The sequence below is a fragment of the Bolinopsis microptera genome, chromosome 7 (genome assembly GCF_026151205.1).
Source record: "Bolinopsis microptera isolate Bmic1 chromosome 7, MBARI_Bmic_1.0, whole genome shotgun sequence".
NCBI lineage: Eukaryota > Metazoa > Ctenophora > Tentaculata > Lobata > Bolinopsidae > Bolinopsis > Bolinopsis microptera.
Window position 1 is genome coordinate 16869634 of NC_087078.1, and position 22320 is coordinate 16891953.

Here is a 22320-nt window from a genome sequence, read left to right on the forward strand (position 1 = left end):
CCGCCTCATCCACTGGAACTCCCCTTCCACGGAACACTCTAGGATTACAAAAGGATGGAAGACAAGTTTATCACTGCCTTTTTCTTCTGCCATCGCTCTTTCTTCGGCAAACCCGGCCCGGGGTGATTTAGTGTGCTGCCTCTCTCTCCCATGTCACTAGTCCATTAGGAAGAAGTCGCCAGAACATTGCAATTGGTTCCCGTCACTTCCGTAAATTCCCGCTAAGCTAGGAAGTTTGTTGCTCGAGGTATTGTTCTATTATTATGTAACCCATTCCTTAGATGTTGTTCATTGCAATGTTATTCCCAAATTATTGTTTCACATTGTTCGTAATACTAAGGTCATTCCCGATTGGTTATTATTTAGTTCCTAATAGTTTATCATTTCCTAGGTAATATTGTGGGTGAGCCCTATCCTAACCTGCCTGCTTGTCCCAAACCTTAGCAGCACCTACCTTATTATCTCGTAAGTCATTGAGCATTAATTGATACGTTCTATATATTTCGTATTCTACCGTTTACTCTATTTAACTTTATCTTGTTTAATTTTATCCTAGTTAGTATATTATTGTCATTAATTAATCCGTCACTTGCTTATAATTTGTCCGTTTTCAGGACAAACCCCTCCCGCAGATTGTGCCTCGTTCCCAGCCGTTAGAAAGAATGTAGTAGAGAACGAGGGCAAATCACGGTTAGTCACTAGACTTATTTACATTGTGTAATTAATTATTATTTGTCATTATATTACGTATCACTTTATTATATGTTGATTTATCCGACCTAACGTGTCATTAGATTCTTAATTAATTATATGTCCACTTTACGTTCTCTTACCAATTCCATTTCGCAGTGATCCTAGAAGCTACCTGTCCATCGTCCAGAGAGAGAGTCAGCCAGCGGCCAGCCCCGTTATAATACACACCAGTTCCCATTGATCACCCAGCTACCCAACTGATTTAGGGTAACGGACTTTACCATGAGATTGAACACTTATTTTATGTACTATTGGATTGGTCTTGCATTATTTTACAATTCTTATTAACTTCTTTTTATTGGTTATCTTCCAGATATAAATTCATCTAAAAAGTTCGAAGTTAAGACTCTAGACATAAATTAACCTAAAAGTTCGAAGTCCATAATTATAACATAAATTCCTGTCACAAATCTACCATTGTACACTGAGAGTTTGGGTTTGAACTATGCCCTGAGTGAGTCTCAAGCCGGGAGGTATTCCATAATATCGGAACCTGAATATCCATACTCTAGTTAAAAGGAGCCCATTATACGTAGTTAAATTAATACCATCACAATTTAATGAAATATAATAAATAAATAATCTCTAGAAGTCATGGAAAATTGGAGCATTAAATAGGCCGTTAAGTAAGTTGCCGTGCTGAAATCCGAGTACGCCTCTTAACAATCAGCAATTAGCACTGACCTGTTTTCCCACACCGAATAAATTTAACTCTTTGAACAATTGGAGTTCTTTTGGACACCAGACTATTCGGAAATCGGACCTGAAAGAGTTTTAACCTTACAAATTGAACAAAAAAATTAACAAAGGATTGAAAGCTTAACTCAACCTTTCGGGAACAGCTAAGCAACAGTCATAGATGTTCGTGGAGTATCAGAAAATCACTAGTTAAAATTTGTAATTGTATCGAATAAGAGAAGATATCGATTTGACAAGAAAAGATTTATCGCAGACACGCGCCACGCGGTTTACTTAGACGCTTATCCAATGCGAAATTCAAATATGGCTCTTTTTGTGAAATTGATGGCGAGTGAATTAGTAGCGCCGAACCAAGAGAACGTGTTTAAAAAGTCACGTGACAGTCGAGTGTAGAGTGATTAATCATCATCCACCGGCTAGGCATAGTGCATAGGGTCTATTTGATTCACAATGTCAATCCTTTGCAGCTCGGCGAGGCCCAGTGGTGCATTTCGCCGATCTACCGAGAAGAATTATTTGATGCGCGGCGCGGCCCAGTAGTGCATCGCGCTACAAAGGGTACAAAGGGTCTAACTCCGTAAATAAACTAAAATTAAATATCGACCTCCGGTTTTCACCAAAATCTTCGTCTCGTGAAACTTAAGTTTGGGACAACGTAGGTTTTGAGTTATCCCAAAAAGTCTTATTTTGGGCCGATCAAAAGTTTATAACTTTAACTTTGCGGATTCCTGACGACCTGACCTCTGATTTGTGATTATTGACTGAATTGTGTCATACCAGTACCACATACGTCAGGGGCGTGCATTGTGCAACCAGTGTACTTACTGGGCGGCGCTCAGCCTGTCCATGTCATATATTCCGCCTAATATCTATAAATATAATGTTTATGAACATTATAGCCTGGGGTCCCCAGGTGAGCAGTGTACTTATATTTATAATGTTGCGCGCAAGCTCAAACCGGCTGTTTAAAAAAGAGCACCCCTAGCGAGCCCGCAAGCCGGTAATAAGGTTTTCTGGGTATTTGTGCTCTTCTTAAAGCAACCAGAGTTTGGACTATGACTATATCTTGATTGACGATGCCAACCCTTCCAGATCGTTGCTCTGCGAAGCAGAGCAACGATGCTCTGCGATTGCTCTGCAAAGCAAGAATACTAGTTTGCGCGGCGAAGTCCTCCAAGACTATATCATTAATTTGCAATATATAACATTTATTTGCAGAATAATCAAAATGGGCCTTTGCGATATTTTGTTATTTTATTCCCTCTGATCAGATCAAGAAGGTGGATGGATCTCGAAAACTGGATGTATAAAAGAGGAGATTAAAGATAAGAATTTGAGCTTGGAGGACTTCGCCGCTTCGACGCGCTGCGCAAACTAGCATTCTTGCTTCGCATCGTCGATCGTTGCTCTGCTTCGCAGAGCAACGATCTCGATGGGTTGACACCGTCAATCAAAATTTGAGCGAGATTGTTATACCTGGGAGCCATGACTCTGGGAATTACTGTATCAACCGCAAGTCAAAGTATAAGTTATTTTACTGTTGATTTTACCAATTCCTATCAAGTCTCTGCCACTCTTCTGGGCTCATTTTAAAAACTGACGTAATTATTGTTGGACACCTGACCCAAATTAATTTTATCCACAGGAGAACATACCTCTTACCGAACTTGTTTTGCCTGAACCCTGTTGTTGACAGAGTCGGATCAGTTTGGTCCAGATCCCAATAATATTCCATTGCTAACAGTGCTATTCCATTGCTAACAGTGCTATTTTTCCATTGCTAACAGTGCTATTTTTCCATTGCTAACAGTGCTGCAGCGATGGAATTATTTTATTCACATTTTTAGACAACGTTTGGTACAAAATTTATCAACATCGGGAAAAAAACATTCTGTGCCAACTCATGGCGCTTATAGTTATAGTTATAAATATAATACATCTGACTAAATGGCCAAATCAAAATGCAACGTGTGTCAATGATTGACAGAACTGAGAACGAAAACATTGGCTTCAACAATTCGAACAAATGTAATCAGAAGTCAATAACAGTAACACGCATATAAAAACTAAAATGAAACATTTACAAATAACGTTAGCTCGACGTTTGTATATGCTGATTAGTAAAATTCTGGAATTAACGGCACAGTCAACTTCAAGCACATGCGCAAGACATATATCCAATATCGTATTATCAATTATGCAATATGACATGTTATAATAACCAATTTTAATAACATCACTTAAACTATGTATATCATTTTTCAGTCCATCTCTTTTAAATGCGTCACAGATACTTTGAGTGGATAAACTCAGGGAAGATTATAATTTTAACTTGATTTTATTCCTAATATTTATCTAAACTCCTGGTCAACGTTGAGACTAAAGTAGAGATAAAATGGTAGCGTAGGAATATTACATTTTCTTATCTATGATTTCACCTCAGCATAATTAAAAATAAACATTGAAATGCGAAAATCCTATCAAGCTAAAATTCAAAAATTCAAAAAGTAAACTGAATCTTATTTCAAGGCTACTGTTCCTGAAAATACTCGCTAATCAGATCTATTTCTAAACGGCACAAATTAGCAACGAAAATGTAATTCAATAAACTTTCTCTCCGAACAATAACAAGCAGCAGGAAAAAAAAGCTAATCCCTAAATATGAAGGTTATAGATGCTGGTTTACTATCAAAAACATAACCAATATCATGATAATTTACCTCTCCATTAAATTTAAAGACCATGTCATTCAAAAAAATAGTACAGTATTAGTAACAAGTTGACTGTAACAGTGTAAATTATAAACTAGCTCTAACTAGCCCTCTTCTCACTCCGCAACTCATTCTTAAACTGAAACCCGTACCTCTTAAATACCAACTAACAGATATCTCGACGTCAAGAACAACAATTTGTCGTTTTTAGGAACAACTAATCGTCATCGCCAAGAGAAATAAGTTGTCCGACGTTAACCTCATTTTGGGAATTGTTAGTGTTCTGATGAGGAGGAGGAGGCTTGGAAGGGAGGTTTCGAGGGATGGAAAGTGAGCCGTGGTGGGAGAGTGGTCGAGGTGGCACTGCTCTGGACTGAACAGGAACCTGGCGACTTATTGTGGCAGAGCGTCTCATTTCAACCTGATCCAATGAGCAGTGATCACATTGGGTGTTTTTCCAGAAAATCAATTAAATCGCTTCCACTAAATCGCTCACCCAAATTAAAAAAATTCTTGTGAAAAGGCCCTGAGGGTGTGAAAGTAGTTTGATTTTGTGTATTTTATTTTTGGAAACTGATTCCGAATCACCCCTCGTGATGTAAGGTAAAAATGCTTCCCTGGAGAGTTATGGGCAAAAAACTATTTTGGTCACGTGACACGCTTGTAAAACACGAATTCGATTATTTAGGGCTCATGTTAGGGTTATGGTTAGGGTTATGGATAGCTCCGGGGTTATGGTTATGCCTATGGTTAGGATTGGGATTACATGTAAAACCGTTTTTTCGGCTGCAAAACCGTTAAAAAAAAGTCACGTGATAATGTTTGGGCGAGCGAATTAGTAAGAGCCCAATAAAATAGATCCGTTAGAACGAAAAGTAAACATTGCCTATTCCTCTATAAAAAAATGCGAATCAGATATTTTCTTATTGATAATATCCCAGTATAATCGGCCCACATACCTGTCCAGTTTGTTTGTTGGAATTAATGGAAGGGTTGGAATTAATATGATCCAGGTTTCCTATCATCAAGTTAAACAACTTCTCATCAATGGTCGGAGGTGGAAGTGTGTTGTCCCTAAGAAAGGCAGGAAGGTTCAGTAACGTATTCTTGTATAAATGCCACGGCATTGGTTTGGTGGGAGCAGTTCTGGTCACGGGCATTTCCTTTCCGGTGTTCATTTTTGGACTGGAAACTCTAGTTCCACTGTTCATATCGGACATGAAACCTTGGATGGCAAAGGCCCCGTTGTTTATCCTTGCTATCTGAGGGTTCCACTCTTTCTGAAGCGGAAATTGTTTAGACAACTGAAATCGGGCAAAAACTTTAGCTCAAGACGAAGAAAAATACGATCTCTACACGGCTACACCACATAAGTTACAATAAATGCGTTTTCTATGATTGCCAGGAAGCTTCCGGGATTCATTACGGTCCCAATCTTTAAATAGAAAAACGTCATACGTAGTGAGATGCTTTGCTGAGCATTTCCGCAAACTGGTCATAATAACCCCAGTAAATTATATTGGATCAAGATTCGATAAAGAAACTTAAAACTTACAGCGATCTCGTCATTTATCCACGATTTGAGGTAGTTTTTATGAGATCCGGTCTGATAGTAGTCAACTGAGAGTTCCTCGTACGCGTCACGTGGTTTCACCCCCTGGATTATTTGCAGCCTCTCCTAAAAGTAGGAATATTATTAAGAATAATTCAAAACATAATAATTATGAATTTAATATGTATTAAACACAATTTCCGGAGCCTATAGAATTTTGGATATACAAACTGTAACTTACAATCTTTGAATGATAAAATAATAAATACTAATAACATCCGCAAGTCTCAACTTTTGAAGGCTAACTTCAAAATCAAACCTGAATGAACTCATCAAAGTGCTGGCATTGCAGAAGTTTGGTTACAATTTCTTGTAAATTGGCTGGTCTGGAGTGAAGGAAATTATCATGGTCGAAGGAGAAAGTTTTACTCTTTGTATTGTCAAATCTGCACGAGCCTCTGTAGTTTCCTACAATTGCTACCAGCGTGACGCAGAACTGAAATAGAAAGAGTGACCAATAGTCATATGTGATCCACTGAGTCAATCATAGGAATAAATAGTTAATATATATTTTGAGGACCTTGGGTATCAAAGTTTCGCCGGCCATAACGAAATGCAAGAAAAGGAGAGGAAATGGTAACCATGGTAAACCATTTTAGATAGCTTATCTCCTATCTTTTTCCTCGTTTCATCATTCTCGTACATTTTCTTGATTCCCTTGATCCCCTCCATGACACTTTCCTCAATGCTGTGAGGTATTTTCAGCATGTCTTCGTTCAGCAATGAAGGAGGCACCTGAAATATGTGGAGAATAAAAATGTATTAGTTATAGTATCACATAAATAAAATCAAGAAAGATAAATTTGAGCGGCCGTCATTCAGTTCAAATGCTAGAGAAGGTATATTCTGTACCCATTACATAATATTCAGTATTCACTAGATGGAAGCTTTCTGCTGAAGTAAAATAATATTTGGATAATTATTCAATCCCTTAATAAATTAATATCCGTGAAATAAAATATTAGTTAAAGCTCTTTCTCCGTCCTTTTCAACCACTTAATTGTGCACAACCACACATCTTCTAAGCACAACCACACATCTTCTGGGCTGGCTCTCGCAAGCAACATCTTCTGGAGAACTACAGATATTTTCCAACTTTGGTCTTTTGCGTCACCAAAATGCTTTTAGTAACATACTAAAAGCAATTTGACCCATTTTAAACATATTTTATATAATTACCGCTGGCTTTTAAATTTATCCGAGACAAGTTTCAAAGGTGTGGTGAACAAGGCGTTCAAGACAGGACTTTATTAAAAATTCCGGTGCTTGTAAAATGCTGGCTAATTGCAGCCATACCGAACAACTTCACCAAATCATGGTCTAGTAACAAAGCCGGGAATAACGCTTTAAGTACCCAATTCTCCAGAAGGAAGATTAAACCGTTCTGTTTGCTACTGACACCTGGTTGACCAGCTACCTCGGCGCTCAGTTTCAGCAGTTCATCACCCTAGTAGGCTGGCAGGCGTCAGCTTCTCTGACCATCTCATCCACTGACTTGCCTTCCCAAGGCCTTCTCCATACAATATGGGCAACTGTTTGGGTGGTACCACTGCCACTGCGGGTGGCTGCAGAATTCTGCGTGGATGTCCTGGCGTTGCCATAGATGACTGTCAGAATCCAGCTTCACGTGGCGCCGTAACGTACCATGGCTGTGAGCTTTAACCAAGGGTTCACTTCACAAGCCGAAGCCTCTGTTTTGAGCAGGAGTACTATTACTAATCACGCTAGCGTGCGATACAGTGCAGCTTGGTGAATGGCTAACACATGGATCCAACCCTTAAAACCAACGAAAATAATGCTTTAAGTTCCAAACTATCGAAAAGATCTTTTATTTTGCCAATTGCCAGTGTTCGGTACGGAGATGTGAAGCAAACACTTGACAGTGATTTTAGGTTTTGATTGCACAATCACTTTTTTGTGTCAAAACAAATGTTTCACCTCCACACCAGAATACACATCTGGATTCTTCCTTCCGTCGATTCTTCAGATTTTGTTACTTCCAAAAACTGGGATTTGAATATTTTTAACATTTTAAAATCTCAGCTTCTGTGTTTGTTAAAAAATCAGTCTGAGATTCTACCAAATTATTCTCTAAAAATAACCCAATAAATTTCAATACAGCCCAGATTTTTCACTACAGATAACTCTTTTCATTCAGGAATTCATGTTGAGAACTATCTGCATTTTCCTGCTTTTTATTCACTATGCTAGTTGTACCTCGGTCAAAAGGGATGTAGAGTCAAAGAAAGAGAAAAGGAAATCGAAGCGAAAAAAAGATAAATCTGTAAAGAAGAAGAAATCTGTAAAAAGAGGAGAAAGCTGCAGAAATAGAACAAGCGAAAACTATCGCAAAATGCTATGAGTACGAAAGCAAATTGGACGTCTGTTTATCATCGGGTACGTAGTGAATTAAAAAATAATTTGCTCAAAATTAATCATTATTGATCGCAAGAAAAAGTAGCAAACTTGATCTTCTTGAAAGCGTCCAACAAGATTATACTATTTTCTAAGTAAAATATAGCTCCATTCGATCTCCACAAGTTGAATTTCAACTTATAATTCCTCAAACTCACAGATTACAAGCCCAAGTGGATCAAGTGTGCTGAAAAGTTTCACAAGATAGCAAACGAAGGCTTATCATTAGAAATAGAGAAGGAAAAAACCCGCAGAAAGCCAGTAAAAGCCAGACAGGTTGGTGACAACACTCGTGTTGGGGTAATGAGTAAGAAGAAACGGCAAAAGAGACAAGTTCGTGGGAGTACACTGTCAAAGAAGGAGGAAAAAGGGTGCCGACAGAGCGAAAGGAAGATACACAAAACTTGTGTAAAGTCGAAGTACGATTGTGCAGCAATAAATGAGGCAGTTTTGGAAAGGCGAGAGAATGTAGCATGGCTAACTGGCAATATACCAGGTATTCGGAGAGTCACACATTTAATTTTATATTAGTTTAATGCAATAAGGTAATAGTATTATTATTATATCGGGTCTCTATAAGAGGTCTCGACTACCTAGGCATCAAACGTTGGCAGTCGGTAATTTCCTCCGCCCGGAGTCAGCTAACCATAAGGATCAGAGGATGATTATTATTATTGTTTACTTCTGTTTCTTTATTCGGAGAATTGTTACCTAAATTCGAAATTAGACCTCATAAACATGTTATGTAATTTGACAACAGATAAACATTTCATTTTAATGATTTCAGGAGGAATAACCCCAGCCGACATGTCTGACGAATTGACTATTGAAGCGTTGGAGCAAATCCTGATGGAGTTTAAGCGGAGGGCATACACTCTAGGAAACATGAAACCTCGGGATACCATATTGGTCGGAGACGTTCTTAACATAGACGAACAGGTGAGCATCACTTAAAAAGACCAAATTTATTCACACTACTATGTTTTTGTGTAGTTGGGAGGGGGAGGGAGGGGGTGTCGTATTTTACATAATATGATACCCAAGATACTGTGGCAGTGTGGCTCTTTACAAAGTACACCATTACAGGCCGTAAGTGGACACAAATTCGAGGTTACGCTAGAGCTGGGGATCACAAACAATCCTAGGTGCAAAAGACTATCTCGGAATGGCATTGTGGGCACCAAAGTCTGCGATGATCGTGAAAATGTGAGTTTATTTACAAAAATCGGTGATTTAGATAAATAAATGTAGATTGTGGTGGGGAGGTGAAGCATATTTTTTCCACGTGACAGTAAGCTTTCACTATTTCCCAATCAAAACCAGGAATCACTGTAGGGACTACCGGTGGAAGATGAATAATTAAAATTCCAACAACATCTTGTTCTCTTCATTGTGCTGATTCCGGGAAGCATTCTCTTTACGCTCTCATCATACTGTAGAATGAGATATCGTTCATTTAAAATAGGGTAATATAGGTCTGCCAAGGATTGCAGCCCGATTAAGAGCTGATAAATTGCAGCTACTCGTGCCATATAAAAAATATTCTCCAAATCCCCACCACAATCCAAATATATTAGTTTTTATATTATTTGGAGGGGGCGCGGGGGCGGGGAGGGGGGGGGGGGGGCTGACTATATTAAAGTATATTAAAATGGAGGTTTTCCCGATTTAGGGGCGGGATATACTTTAATATATCCCTATCTTTTTGGAGGCCTAAATCAAAAATTCGCTGCACAAAATAAGCTTGAAATGCAATTCTTAATCGATTCCGAAAATTTCATGCAAAAATATTGAAAACTGATGAAGTTATTTCAATTTTAATGAAGTCATTTTGGCTAGTATCCCGAACCGAGATATTATGTGCAATTTTGTTTATGGAGGTATTTTTACTTAGTATCCAGTATTCAACAGATATTGAGCTATATCTTTCACATAAAGTTAGTCTCATTCAAAAATATTGAAATTTGATCGAATTTTGGGCGAAAGCTTTCAAATTTGGTGCTTATGCCCAAATATGGGCATATGGTTAAATTCATGTACTAGTCCAAAAACAGGCTTATCTTGCAAATCTAAACGAAGAATATAGCTCGACTAATTTTGGGTATTAGGGTTACTGAAAAGGAGATAAGCACCTCAGGCCATCCCAACGTTCAGGAGAGACCTGCCCTTGTGTCTTGTTTGTTGTAATTTTGGGTATATTAAAGTACATTGAAAGTATATTAAAATTTCGGCTTTTTTAGGTGCGGGGATATACTTTAATATGGTCAGCCCCTCCCCCCCCCCATTATTGTTAACGCCTGCGGTTTTCTTGTTTGAAAACGTGCAAAATCCTCATGTAGTGACTTTTATTAACTCCCTATATCATATTTTATGGTAGAAAAGCACACATGATCAATTATGATAACTTACGGCCACGGAACTATACATCAAAATAGGGTTTTTAGCGTCCAGCCAAAATGATTTCAAGGGAAGAATCTCACCATTTCCACCAAAAATCCTTTTGAGAACACGCATTTCTGTAATCGAGCATTTCCTGATTTAAATCATGTCTCGAAACAAGCTATTTCTTTGATATTTCTTGTGATACTGATAGTTGGATAATATCCGGTTGGAAGAGACAAGGACAAATAAAACAGGAAGTTAGGAATGTAAATTTCTAACTAAGTATTAAAACTTTCAACACTGTACTATATATCAAATAATTTGAGCCTGAAGATGGCGTTGACGCCGAAAATTTGCCTACATTCCTAACTTCCTGTTTCATTTGTCCTTGTCTCTTCCAACCGGATATTATCCAATTGTCAGTATTTCAATCATGAAACTAATAAACAGCTAACTACTCCATCATTTGATATTTCTTGTGATATCGAACTAAAACTGCGCACGAAGATTTTCAACGTGTTGTTCTACATGTGTAAAGAAATTCTATATCAAGAGAAATAGCTGAGTTACTGCCTCTCAATCAAGCAAATAGCTTGCTTCGAGAAATGATTTAAATCAGGAAATGCTCGATTACAGAAATGCGTGTTCTAAAAAGATTTTTGTTGTGGAAGTGGTGCGCAAATGAAGTTCCTGCGAAGTCATTTCAGCTGTTAATATTTGGTGTATCGACCCTAATAGGGCGGAAAATTTAGCTTCCACCCACATTAAATTCTGAAAATGGTCAATGGTGTGATCGAAAATTTTCATCCAATCTCAAATTTAAAGGAAGTAGTGCCGTAGTAAGTGCCGTCCGCCACTTTCCATTTCCTGTTTTGGATTATTCAGATTCGTGACGAAACTTGTTTCGTCATTATCACTTTTTTGTTCCGGCGAAAAAAAGGAAATGGCGAACGGTGGTGACACCCCTGAAGACTGCTTATAAACTGTTTTCTCGGCAGATCGGCATAGGAATCCTATCGGCAGTCCACTCACCTTGGAAGCAACCACCATGGCTCTACTTCGAATACCAAGATACTGTAGGTACAAGCCCCTCGAAAGAACTCTACTGGGGTGAAGACCAAGACATATCCGTGAATGACGAATATACCGAAGAGAGTAACTTTTACGTGGGGCCAACAAGTGAACTCGATGATGAATGGATATTATTTTTGGACGAATATAGTACTGCCGACGATTATGCTTTTAATATTGATGAATTCGATGATGAATGGATATTTTTTTTACAAGAATATGGTGATGAATATGGGTTTGGTGATTTATTTGGAACTTCGAATTATGATAATTTTGATACAAACGATGATGAATACCATTTTGATAATAATTCTGAATGGGGTGATTTTATGCTTGGAGTTTCCCCTAGTGATAATTTTGATACAAATGATGATAAATACAATATCGATAATAATTCTGAATGGGGTGATTTTATGCTTGGAGCTTCCCCTAGTGATAATGTTGATATAAAAGATGATGAATACAATATTGATAATGATTCTGAATGGGATGATTTTATGCTTGGAGCTTCGCCATTTCGCAATTTTGGATGAATACATTAAATACTGGTGCACAATGCGTTTACGTTCATTTTATCTATTCATGTACCGTGTAGTATTTATTAGTCTTGTATCTAGAAATGTAAGTCGTCGCATTTTATTTTGTTTAATAATCAGGCTGAGATTCCACCCAATTATCCACTTAAAATAACCCAATACATTCTAATATACAGCCCATATATTTCACTACAGATAACTCTTTCCATTCAGGAATTCATGTTGAGAACTATCTGCATTTTCCTACTTTTAATTCACTATGCTAGTTGTACCTCGGTCAAAAGGGATGCAGAGTCAAAGAAAGAGAAAAAGAAATCGAAGCGAAAAAAGGAGAAATCTGTAAAAAAGGAGAATTCTGTAAAAGATTATTTGGGAAATAGCATGGAATGCTATAAGTACGAAAGCAAATTGGACGTCTGTTTATCATCGGGTACATATTGAATTAAGAAATAGTTTTAGATTATCGGGGACGAAATGAGTCTCCACTCAGTGTAAAACAAAATATTTGATGTATTGTCGACTTTTCGGCTATATTTTTGATATATACATAGCTGCAACACACAATTGGTACAAAAATCTATATACTATTAAATAATGTCAACCGATAAAATTTGGAGATATTTCACGTTATTGTTTTTCATTTCATGTAAAATAAAGCTCCATTCAATCTCCACAAGTTGAATTTTCAACTTATAATTCCTCAAACTCACAGATTACAAGCCCAAGTGGATCAAGTGTGCTGAAAAGTTTTACAAGATAGCAAACGAAGGCTTATCATTAGAAATAGAGAAGGAAAAAAACCGCAGAAAGCCGGTAAAAGCCAGCCAGGTTGGTGACAACACTCGTGTCGGGTTCAACAGCAGGAAGGAACGGCAAAAGAGACAAGTTCAAGGGAGCACAAGTAAACTAACAAAAAAGGAGGAAAAAGGGTGCCGGCAGAGCGAAAGAAAGATACAGAAAAATTGCATAAAGTCGAAGTACGATTGTGCAAAAATAAGTGAGGCAGTTTTGGAAAGGCGATTAAATAAAGCAATGCTTTCTGGCAAGATACCAGGTACTCCAGAGATTCGCACATTTAATTGTATATTAGCATTATTATTATTATCAATTACTTCTGTTACTTAACTTCTGTTTCTTTATTCGGAGGTTTGTTACCTAAATTTCAAATTGGATCTCATAAACCTGGCGTGTAATAATGTAATTAGACAGCATAATTACGGCTTTCAAACTAAATACAATAACTGTTATATTAAGTAATAACGCCACAAAGTAGAAGATCGAATTAACAACAGATAAACATTTCATTTCAATGATATCAGGAGGGATAACCCCAGCCGACATGGCTGACAAATGGACTATTGAAGCGTTGAAGACACTCCTGATGGAGTTTAAGCGGAGGGCATACACTCTAGGAAACATGAAACCTCGGGATACCATATTGGTCGGGGACGTTCTAAACATAGACGAACAAGTGAGCATCACTTAAAAAGACCAAATTGATTCACACTACTATTTCTTTGTGTAGTTGGGAAGGGGGAGGGAGGGGGTGTCGTATTTTACATAATATGATACCCAAGATACTGTGGCAGTGTGGTTCGTTACAAACTACAACATTACAGACCGTAGCTGGAATAAGGTACGAGGTTACGCTAGAGCTCGGCATCTCAAACAGTCCCATGTGCAAAAGACTATCTCGGAATGGCGTTGTGAGCACCAAAGCCTGCGATGATCGTGAAAATGTGAGTTGATTTTAAAACATCAGGGGTTTAAATAAATACACGATACCTGGGCATATTAAAGTATATTAAAATGTAGGTTTTTTTTCCAATTTTGACCCGGAGATATACTTTAATATACAACAATTCTCACCAAGTTCCTGTGAAGTCATTTCGGCTGGATATATTTGGTTTATGGGCCCTTATGTGGCGGGAAATTTAACTTTCGCCCACATTTTGAAGATAGTATGATTTAAAATGTTCACTCAATCTCAGATTAAAAGGCAGTAGTGCCATCGCCATTTTCTGTTTTGGATTAATCAGGAATCCCGGATAATTTGCGAAACATGATTCGTCATTCTCGCTTATTTTTGTTCCGGCGAAAAAAAGGAAATTGCGAACGGTGAAGACTGCTTATAAACTGTTTTCCCGGCAGATCGGCATAGCAATCCTATCCGCAGTCAACACAGCTTGGATGGACCCACCATGGCACTACTTCCGTTACACAGATACTGGAGGTAGCCCCTCGAAAGAACTCTTCTGGGGAGAAGATGATCCCATTTTCGTGAATGACGACGAATATACCGAAGAGTCTCTATTCTACGTGGACAATGAGGACAATGAGTATAATGGCAACAAAACAACAACACCTAATAATAATGATGGATATGAATATGGTGGTGGTTTGCTTGGATCTTCGCCTTATGCTATTGGTAATGAGAACGATGATGATAATAATGATGGTTATGAATATGGTGTTGGTTTGCTTGGATCTTCGCCTTATGGTATTGGTAATGAGAACGATGATGATTATAATGATGGTTATGAATATGGCGGTGGTTTGCTTGGATCTTCGCCTTATGGTATTGGTAATGAGAACGATGATGATTATAATGATGGTTATGAATATGGTGGTGGTTTGCTTGGATCTTCGCCTTATGGCGGTGGTTTGCTTGGATCTTCGCCTTATGGTATTGGTAATGAAAACGATGATGATAATAGTGATGGATATGAATATGGCGGTGGTTTGCTTGGATCTTCGCCTTATGCTATTGGTAATGAGAACGATAATGATTATAATGATGGTTATGAATATGGTGGTGGTTTGCTTGGATCTTCGCCTTATGGCGGTGGTTTGCTTGTATCTCCGCCTTATGCTATTGGTAATGAGAACGATGATGATTATAATGATGGATATGAATATGGCGGTGGTTTGCTTGGATCTTCGCCTTATGCTATTGGTAATGAGAACGATGATGATTATAATGATGGTTATGAATATGGTGGTGGTTTGCTTGGATCTTCGCCTTATGGCGGTGGTTTGCTTGTATCTCCGCCTTATGGTATTGTTAATGAGAACGATGATGATTATAATGATGGATATGAATATGGCGGTGGTTTGTTTGGATCTTCGCCTTATGGTATTGTATGAATACATTAAAAACTGCTAGACAATCACAATGCATGTCATGTTCATTTTTTGTATTAATTTACCGTACAGTATTTATTAGTCTTGTATTTACTTAGCGTTGTATGTTCATTGGAGAACGGACTGATTTTGGTATGATTTTTGTGTCAAGACTGCAAGGATTTAGTTATTTGAATTGAAAGTTTATAATTTATACACTATTTTTGCGTTGAACAATTTCCTTTACCTAAAAAAAGCAGTTTCCCTTGGTCGCATATACGGAATTATCAGAAATTTTGAAACATTAAAGACTCTCACTTGTGCAGTGGCGTAACGTATGTACCACCTTATCGGACCTTATTTGGACGGACATTAATTGAACGCTGGAGGCCTTAACGTTCATTTTAATGTCCGTTCAAATAAAGTCCGTTCATTTAAGGTCCGTCCAAGTTAAAGTCCGTTGAATTTTTTTCAAAAATTCGAACTTTTTGTCCAGAATATGACAACTATATACTATGAGAACTTTATTGTGCCGTAAGTTAACGACGGAAAGGTTCTCCTTGGTATGCCGGAGGCACAGAAAACTCTACTAGTATATGATGTTTTCAAGGGGCACTTTGCGGAAAAAGTCAACTAAATTATGGCACTCAACAACATAGTTCATGAGCTAGTCCCCGCCAACATTACAAACTTGTTCCAGCCTCTACATATATTACGGTAAATCGTGTTGCCAAGGATATTGTCTATTAGACGAGACTAAAGAGTTTCTCCAATATAAAATTGAAGCGCTTGGTACATCGACTTTAATTCTATTTTAAGTCTATATAATTATCTGCACCCGGGAATTAAAAACTGCAAAATCTTGCAGCTTCGGGAAATTATATTACCACATTCCACAATGATATCAGAGTTCAGACTATGTAATTCAACGAAAATAAATCCCATGGAAAAAGCGCTCTTGATGAATCGCTAATGAGAGCAGGAACTGGAAAAAGGACGGTCAAGCAAAACCCTTGCAAATCTGATCGAAGATATTCCCTCTAAGAGTTACTCCCAAGCTCCCACACTGTGAAACACTAAATCATGTCGAGTCCTAAATAATGGTGATCAGCGCAGACCAAACAGCAAAGCCAAAAAAAAGAAAAGGGGGGACCGGGGAACCCCCAACCCATATGTAGGCGTAGCTGAGACACCTCACAGCAATTAGACCAAAGTGGCTCTTGCTTGTGAAAGGTGTATCAACTCCCCGCTTGGTTCAGCTAGGGCCTAGGCCTGATGGAGTTCTTTTCCAATTATTCAATTAGACAGTTATATATAGTATAGCCTTCTGAAGCAGTCCAAAGGTGAGCCAGAAAGGAGGTTAACTTATTTTGCCAGCTGTTGTGAGCCTAATGATCATTATGAAAGTCTAGAAATAGAGATCAAGTTTCTAGCTGACTCATTGAAACTGAAAAGACGTTGAAACTGGGATAAAAAACATTACACGAACGCCCAAAAAGATGAACCAATTGATATGAGCAACGTTTAAAATTGAACAGCGTTTTAACGTTGTATTCAAATTTAGATTGTGAATGAAAAGTTCTTAAACGTTTTATAGGCCATCGTTGGTTAATTTTAAAGGTTAATTTTTTAACGTTGAACTATTTCATGCACGAAAACCCATTTGATGAAGATGATATGCGATATTAAACATTGATCATGTACACTTCTTTTACTGCTAAAAATCATTTTCTGAAATAAAAAAAAGTTTTAAAAAATGAAAAAAATTCGGATTTTTAATGGTTTTGAGTGCCTTCTAGCGTTCATATTAATGTCCGTTCATAATTATGTCCGTTCATATAATGTCCGTCCAAATAACTATAAGGTCTGATAAGGTATGTATGGGTATATTCAAATCATTAACTAAAACGTGCAGCTTAGGTAGTCGTGCAGTAAATATTGCAAAATTGTCAACACTCATTATTTGATTTTGAACAAACCTGCATTTCATCGTTATCAAGATCCACTAGAACTAGCTCTTCACCCCATATTCTTCTAGCTCGTTCTTCAAGTGACTTGTGGAGACCTATCAACAGAGGCATTGGAGCCGCAACGTAGTCTATCAGAGCTGAAATTGGGTTCAAACTTCAAATCTTCCCAAGACTCCGGAGTTTGATAATTAACATTTTCGAATCATGTACTATACGTCGTCCTCAATAGTAAATATAGTACACAAAGCACATACCACTGTGTATTTAAACACATTAGTGCTGTGGAGTGTGGAGCGCTTCTCTAAGAAATAATGTACTAAAAGCTCATCACTTGTATTATAAGAATTCCTACATATTACTTAACCGTACTACTAAAGAAGTGGATTCCATTGTGCCACATTGTACAAGTGTTACTAATACTGGTAACCCGACACACATAGGTCCAAGTCGTTATTAACACGCGGATTTTTATTTTTACTATATATGGTTACAGTGTGAGTTTTGAAGCGTAAGTAATTCGGTTACAGTTCAGCCGTTCTTCTGTGAAACAGATAACGACAAGTAGTATTCTGGGAGTATAAATACGCCCATATTTTGACGGTGTGAATTTTATTAAATTTGTGAGAGGACAGCAATTTGTTACACACTAAGAAACGCCATATTCAGGGTTTCGAGTAATAAGGGATCAGACATGGGGTCAAGGAGCACTTGATGTAATCAAATAAATATTCTCAAGAAATTCTACTCCTTACAGTAAATTTGATTAATTGGGTTTGCTCATCATGAACCTTCAATTTCAGGTTATAATTATGTTAACGAAACTTTATTATAATATGTAAAACATGGCATCATGCGGTCACAGAATAGGTATGATTAGAAAGCCATTGCACAATGACGTATCGATGTGATATGAGTTCCTACAAAATCGGTATTAATGAATCCAGAATCGCATATTTTATAAATTTTTGAATAACAAGTGGGTTTTTGTGGTATAAAAAAGAGGGGTACTGACTGACTGACTGACTGACTGACTGACTGACTGACTGACTGACTGACTGACTGACTGACTGACTGACTGATTGACTGACTTGACTGACTGACTGACTGACTGACCTTCAGGGAGAACAGGTATGAAGACATGTTGCCAGTACATGGGAAATAACAAATCCCGGGCAGCGTATACCTGAAAATGAGTAATTAAAACACTTCCCTCGCAGAAATTTTGTCGGATTTTCAATGACTATCTTTGAATATGAAAAAATACTGAACCAGTACCTGTTTCCAAAGCTAGGGACATGAGGAATTTCCAATCACGGAGTATCCCGCCCATAATTTGCTATTTACATAGTTAACATTCCAGATAAAAGTACGTGAAATCTTCAGGAAAGTCTATCAAACTATTAAGAGATTTAATCTAATTTGAGCACCAGATAGATTAATATATACGTTCCCCATCATACATTTGTCATGAAATATGGGGACAAGATATTACACTGTCATCGGGGATCAAGTTGGTATTTGCGCATCATTCATCACACCAAGGTATAACTATCACAATAATACGTCATGTTCTTTGATATCTTATCAAGTATGGACTATAATTAACATGGAATTTATGTTAGTTACTAGTTATATATAGTAATAACTAATCAGTAATACACTTGAACGCTGTCAAACGTAATGACCGAAAGCAAAGTGCGTTATAAATTATGTAAGAGACATAAATAACACTTTGCTACATTTCTCACAGATATCATTTGTTATTCTACGTCATCATCTATCACATAGAGAGAAGCCGTTATCTATTGTCATTACCTGTGCTTTACTAAATCGTCATTAACAACACCCCGCCCCGCCCCGCCCCGCCCCGACACTTCACACTTTCTTCATCCAAAACAATGTGCATATCCCATCACTTCACCAGTCATCCGTGACACGTCGGTTTAAAAAAGCTTGCACTTTCGTCAGCATATCTTGGCTATTTGCAAGTCAAGCGCCGCAAGCTAGAGTTGCATAGCTGGGGCATGACTCACTGCATGCCACCGCTGGTTCGTCAAGCAGGTGGCAGGACGCATGTGTCAGCTGATACGAATTAGTAAAAATGCTCTACCATACTTTTAGGTTGATAACGGTTAAACCACAACTCAACGAATCAACAACTTACTGGGGAGTGAGAGCCAAATCTAGTGCAAATCGATCAACAAAAGCCCATACTTTGGCTATATTTAGAAAGTTACATCACCCACTCCGCACAGCTCTACAGCTATAATATGATACTTTGCAATTTGATTACGCGCTGCGCACGTGAGACCACGAGGGCGTCACGTGATAGACTAAGTGAGATGTCGTGAGAGCACGTGCGTACTGCGTATTACAGCACGCTGAGCCGCAGCTCGGTCACGTGGGCAGCCCAGCGTTTTCATTGGTGCGACGCGCGTCACGAGGGGGCCTCGTGACAGCACGGCCCACTTCCAAATAAGGCGTATTTGGGAGTAACTAGGAGGCGGAGTGCTGACGTATGTTAGTGCGTAATGCCAAGGCAAGGCATGTGGGCCTATATTAGGAAGCCTGCACATCAGCACAGATTATTTAAAGAGCTTGCAAAGACTTTGCAGTCATTCGTAATCTTGTCGTTTGTGTTTCGTGTAACTTGTGCAGTGTAGACAGTTTTTTTTATCATTCGACCTAGAAGTCTACCCCTGGAAAAGCCTAATCAACCCGAAAAACAGTCAGAACAGCTGAAAAAGACCTCAGAAGAATCAGAAAAAGTCAGTACTAAATCAAGTAAGCAGAAAATGGCACTAGCAATGGTCAGTACACCAGACGCCGCAAAGGAATTGTTCGGTGGATTATGGGACCAAAACACAGACCTTTATCAGGCTTATCAGAATTTGACCACAACCAAACCAGAAAAAACTTCCAGTTTCTCCTACCATGACTCTCGACCCTCATCCAGCTGTGGGATCCGGGGGACTCAAATGCCATACATTCCAGTCACAACATCCTACATACCAGTAACCTGTGCTCCGTCTACATCCTACATTCCCATCGCTAGCAGCACCCCGTCCTACGTTCCCGCCGCGTGTCCTACCCCTCCTACCTACATACCCCCTACCAGCGTCTCTCACGCTAGCCCCATCTCATGTGGAAGCAGCACCTGCAGCGACACCAGTAAAACTGAAAGCATGGACAGTTCCAGCAGTTTTAGCGGGGCACCCGGACCTATTACTGGCGCTTCTGTTAACGACTCTATCAACATGGCCCTCCTACTTCTTCATCACTCTCAAAAGAAAGTGAGTACAGTTTCATATCATGTTCTAGACTTTACACTGTCTTATCAAGCCAGTTTCTTTAATAATTTAACATGCTAGAACTCTCATTGTCCTGGTGAGAGGGGTCTAAACAAATAACTAAAAGTAGCTCCTCCGTGTGTAACAAGGAGTATTGACATTTTGGTCACGAATATATGCGAATAGCATATTACATAATTATGAGTGTACACATATTTTATATTTTCTGAGTCACTTGTCCATTGCCGTATGGCACTGGCATGTTATAATACCAAAGTTTTTAGAATCCGTTTAAACCATGTTTATTCACTTATCAAATATCTCGAGCCATTCTAACCGACCTGATTTTTTCAGATTCTATCGAAAGATGAAGAAGAGAAGCGTAGGATAAGGAGAGAAAGGAATAAGATCGCAGCGACTAAGTGTCGGCAGAAAAGACGAGCACATAGCACCAATGTGGACAGCGAATATAACCAGGTATGTTTAGTACTTAATTCTAATTAATTCCTATTGTAATCATGCAGATAGGATTTCTTTTATATATCCGTGCGATTTCTCTAGATATTTGATCCTTCGTTCAGTTTTTACTTTCGAAACTCCTGCCTGCTCATAACAAAATGTGGTTTTGACTTTTGACCACTGCACCACGTTTCCTAAATTGAATTTCCTGTTTATTTCTTAATCTGACTTGTAAACTCACCAAACTTTCTACCCCAGGTTATCGCTAAAACGAAGCACCTGGAAGAGCAAATCGGGGCTTTACAGAGAGAAAAAGAAGAGCTGAAACAGCTGCTGGAGACCCACTACTGCCACAAACCCACCACCCCGGGCTTCTCACAAGATCTCCCTCCCTCCACCTTCGCTGAACTATTCGTCAAAAGAGAGCCTGAGACGCCCAGTATGAAGCAAGAGCTGGATCCTTTCAACTGACGGACTATTATTTGAGCTGTTTTTAATAGCTGTTTTCGGGTTGGAAATAGGCTTTTTCTTCAGATTACTTCAAGTCGAGTGTTTTTATGATATCAGTGTTAATACTTAAGAACGCTGGTTTTGTACTCAGAATCTGTACCCTTTATTGGTGTTGGGACAGAGATTTTTATGGAACACGAGGGAGTTTAACTGAAATGGAGGTTGTATGCTACTAAAAATAATACTTGGATTCTTGGACACTTATAAACTGACTATGTCGAACAATTGTTAGCGTACTCTAGTGGTTACCATGGTAACGTGGCTCTAGTCCTCCTCATCTTAGTAGGGTATATTTTTGGGGTTTTTAATCTAAAAAAGGAATAATTACGATGTGTTACTTGTTAGTTATTTAGATTTAACTGAGTGTTTTATGACTGTTTGACCAATGATTTGTTAAGTTTCCTACTTATTTTTACGGTTAAATTCACTTCAAATTTTAAACTTCCGGATGGGTGACATAGGTTAAAGTTTTGTAAAATTTTTACATGTTTTTCAGCATTTATATGGTCCGCATGTAGGATGCGGATTCACCCTGTGTTTTTTTTTCTAATCTGCTTATTTAAGATTATCAAGTAATTTATTTTTGTTTTGAAATACCCTGTATTATTTGTGCTCTCTTCTGTTACATCTACCAAACCGTAGCTGGACTATAGTAGCTAGTAGCTACCATATCCAAGTAAACACAGAAACCAACAAAATATTACACATAGATAGTGTCATATTACCCCACACACGCACACACACACAACTAACTACGAGACTTACACAAAGTATGTGAGTTGAGCCGCG

At 38.3% G+C, this 22320-nt stretch overlaps 4 protein-coding genes across 5 annotated transcripts in view; 2 read left to right on the top strand and 2 right to left on the bottom strand.

Moving 5' to 3' along the window:
• The window catches only part of LOC134818452 (calumenin-A-like), an 88894-nt gene that overhangs the window by 57914 nt on the left and 8660 nt on the right, over positions 1–22320 (bottom strand). The window lies entirely within an intron of this gene.
• LOC134818444 (DENN domain-containing protein 1A-like) overlaps positions 3462–22320 on the bottom strand; it is a 33406-nt gene continuing 14547 nt past the window's right edge. The window contains exons 8-14 of the mRNA XM_063828007.1: positions 18386–18455; positions 17282–17409; positions 6367–6510; positions 6035–6211; positions 5719–5841; positions 5123–5443; positions 3462–4584 (exon numbers count right to left, since the gene is read on the bottom strand). Of these exons, the coding sequence (XP_063684077.1) occupies positions 4381–4584; positions 5123–5443; positions 5719–5841; positions 6035–6211; positions 6367–6510; positions 17282–17409; positions 18386–18455 (1167 nt within the window). The 3' untranslated portion in view covers positions 3462–4380. The remainder of the gene's footprint in view (positions 4585–5122; positions 5444–5718; positions 5842–6034; positions 6212–6366; positions 6511–17281; positions 17410–18385; positions 18456–22320) is intronic.
• Positions 7635–12263, top strand: LOC134818481 (uncharacterized). Of its 2 annotated transcripts, XM_063828067.1 has the most exons (5): positions 7635–8172; positions 8351–8686; positions 8978–9129; positions 9277–9396; positions 11571–12263. In XM_063828067.1, exons 2-5 carry the CDS (start codon positions 8494–8496, stop codon positions 12174–12176), a joined length of 1071 nt encoding a protein of 356 aa, XP_063684137.1. In that variant the 5' UTR covers positions 7635–8172; positions 8351–8493; the 3' UTR covers positions 12177–12263. The 2 variants fall into 2 exon arrangements, with proteins under 2 accessions (XP_063684137.1, XP_063684136.1); XM_063828066.1 differs by having other exon boundaries at positions 7635–8686.
• On the top strand, positions 19767–22125 carry LOC134818397 (protein FosB-like). The gene is made up of 3 exons (XM_063827923.1): positions 19767–20565; positions 20917–21039; positions 21280–22125. The coding sequence occupies exons 1-3, from the start codon at positions 20068–20070 to the stop codon at positions 21490–21492; spliced, it is 834 nt and encodes a 277-aa protein (XP_063683993.1). The 5' UTR covers positions 19767–20067; the 3' UTR covers positions 21493–22125.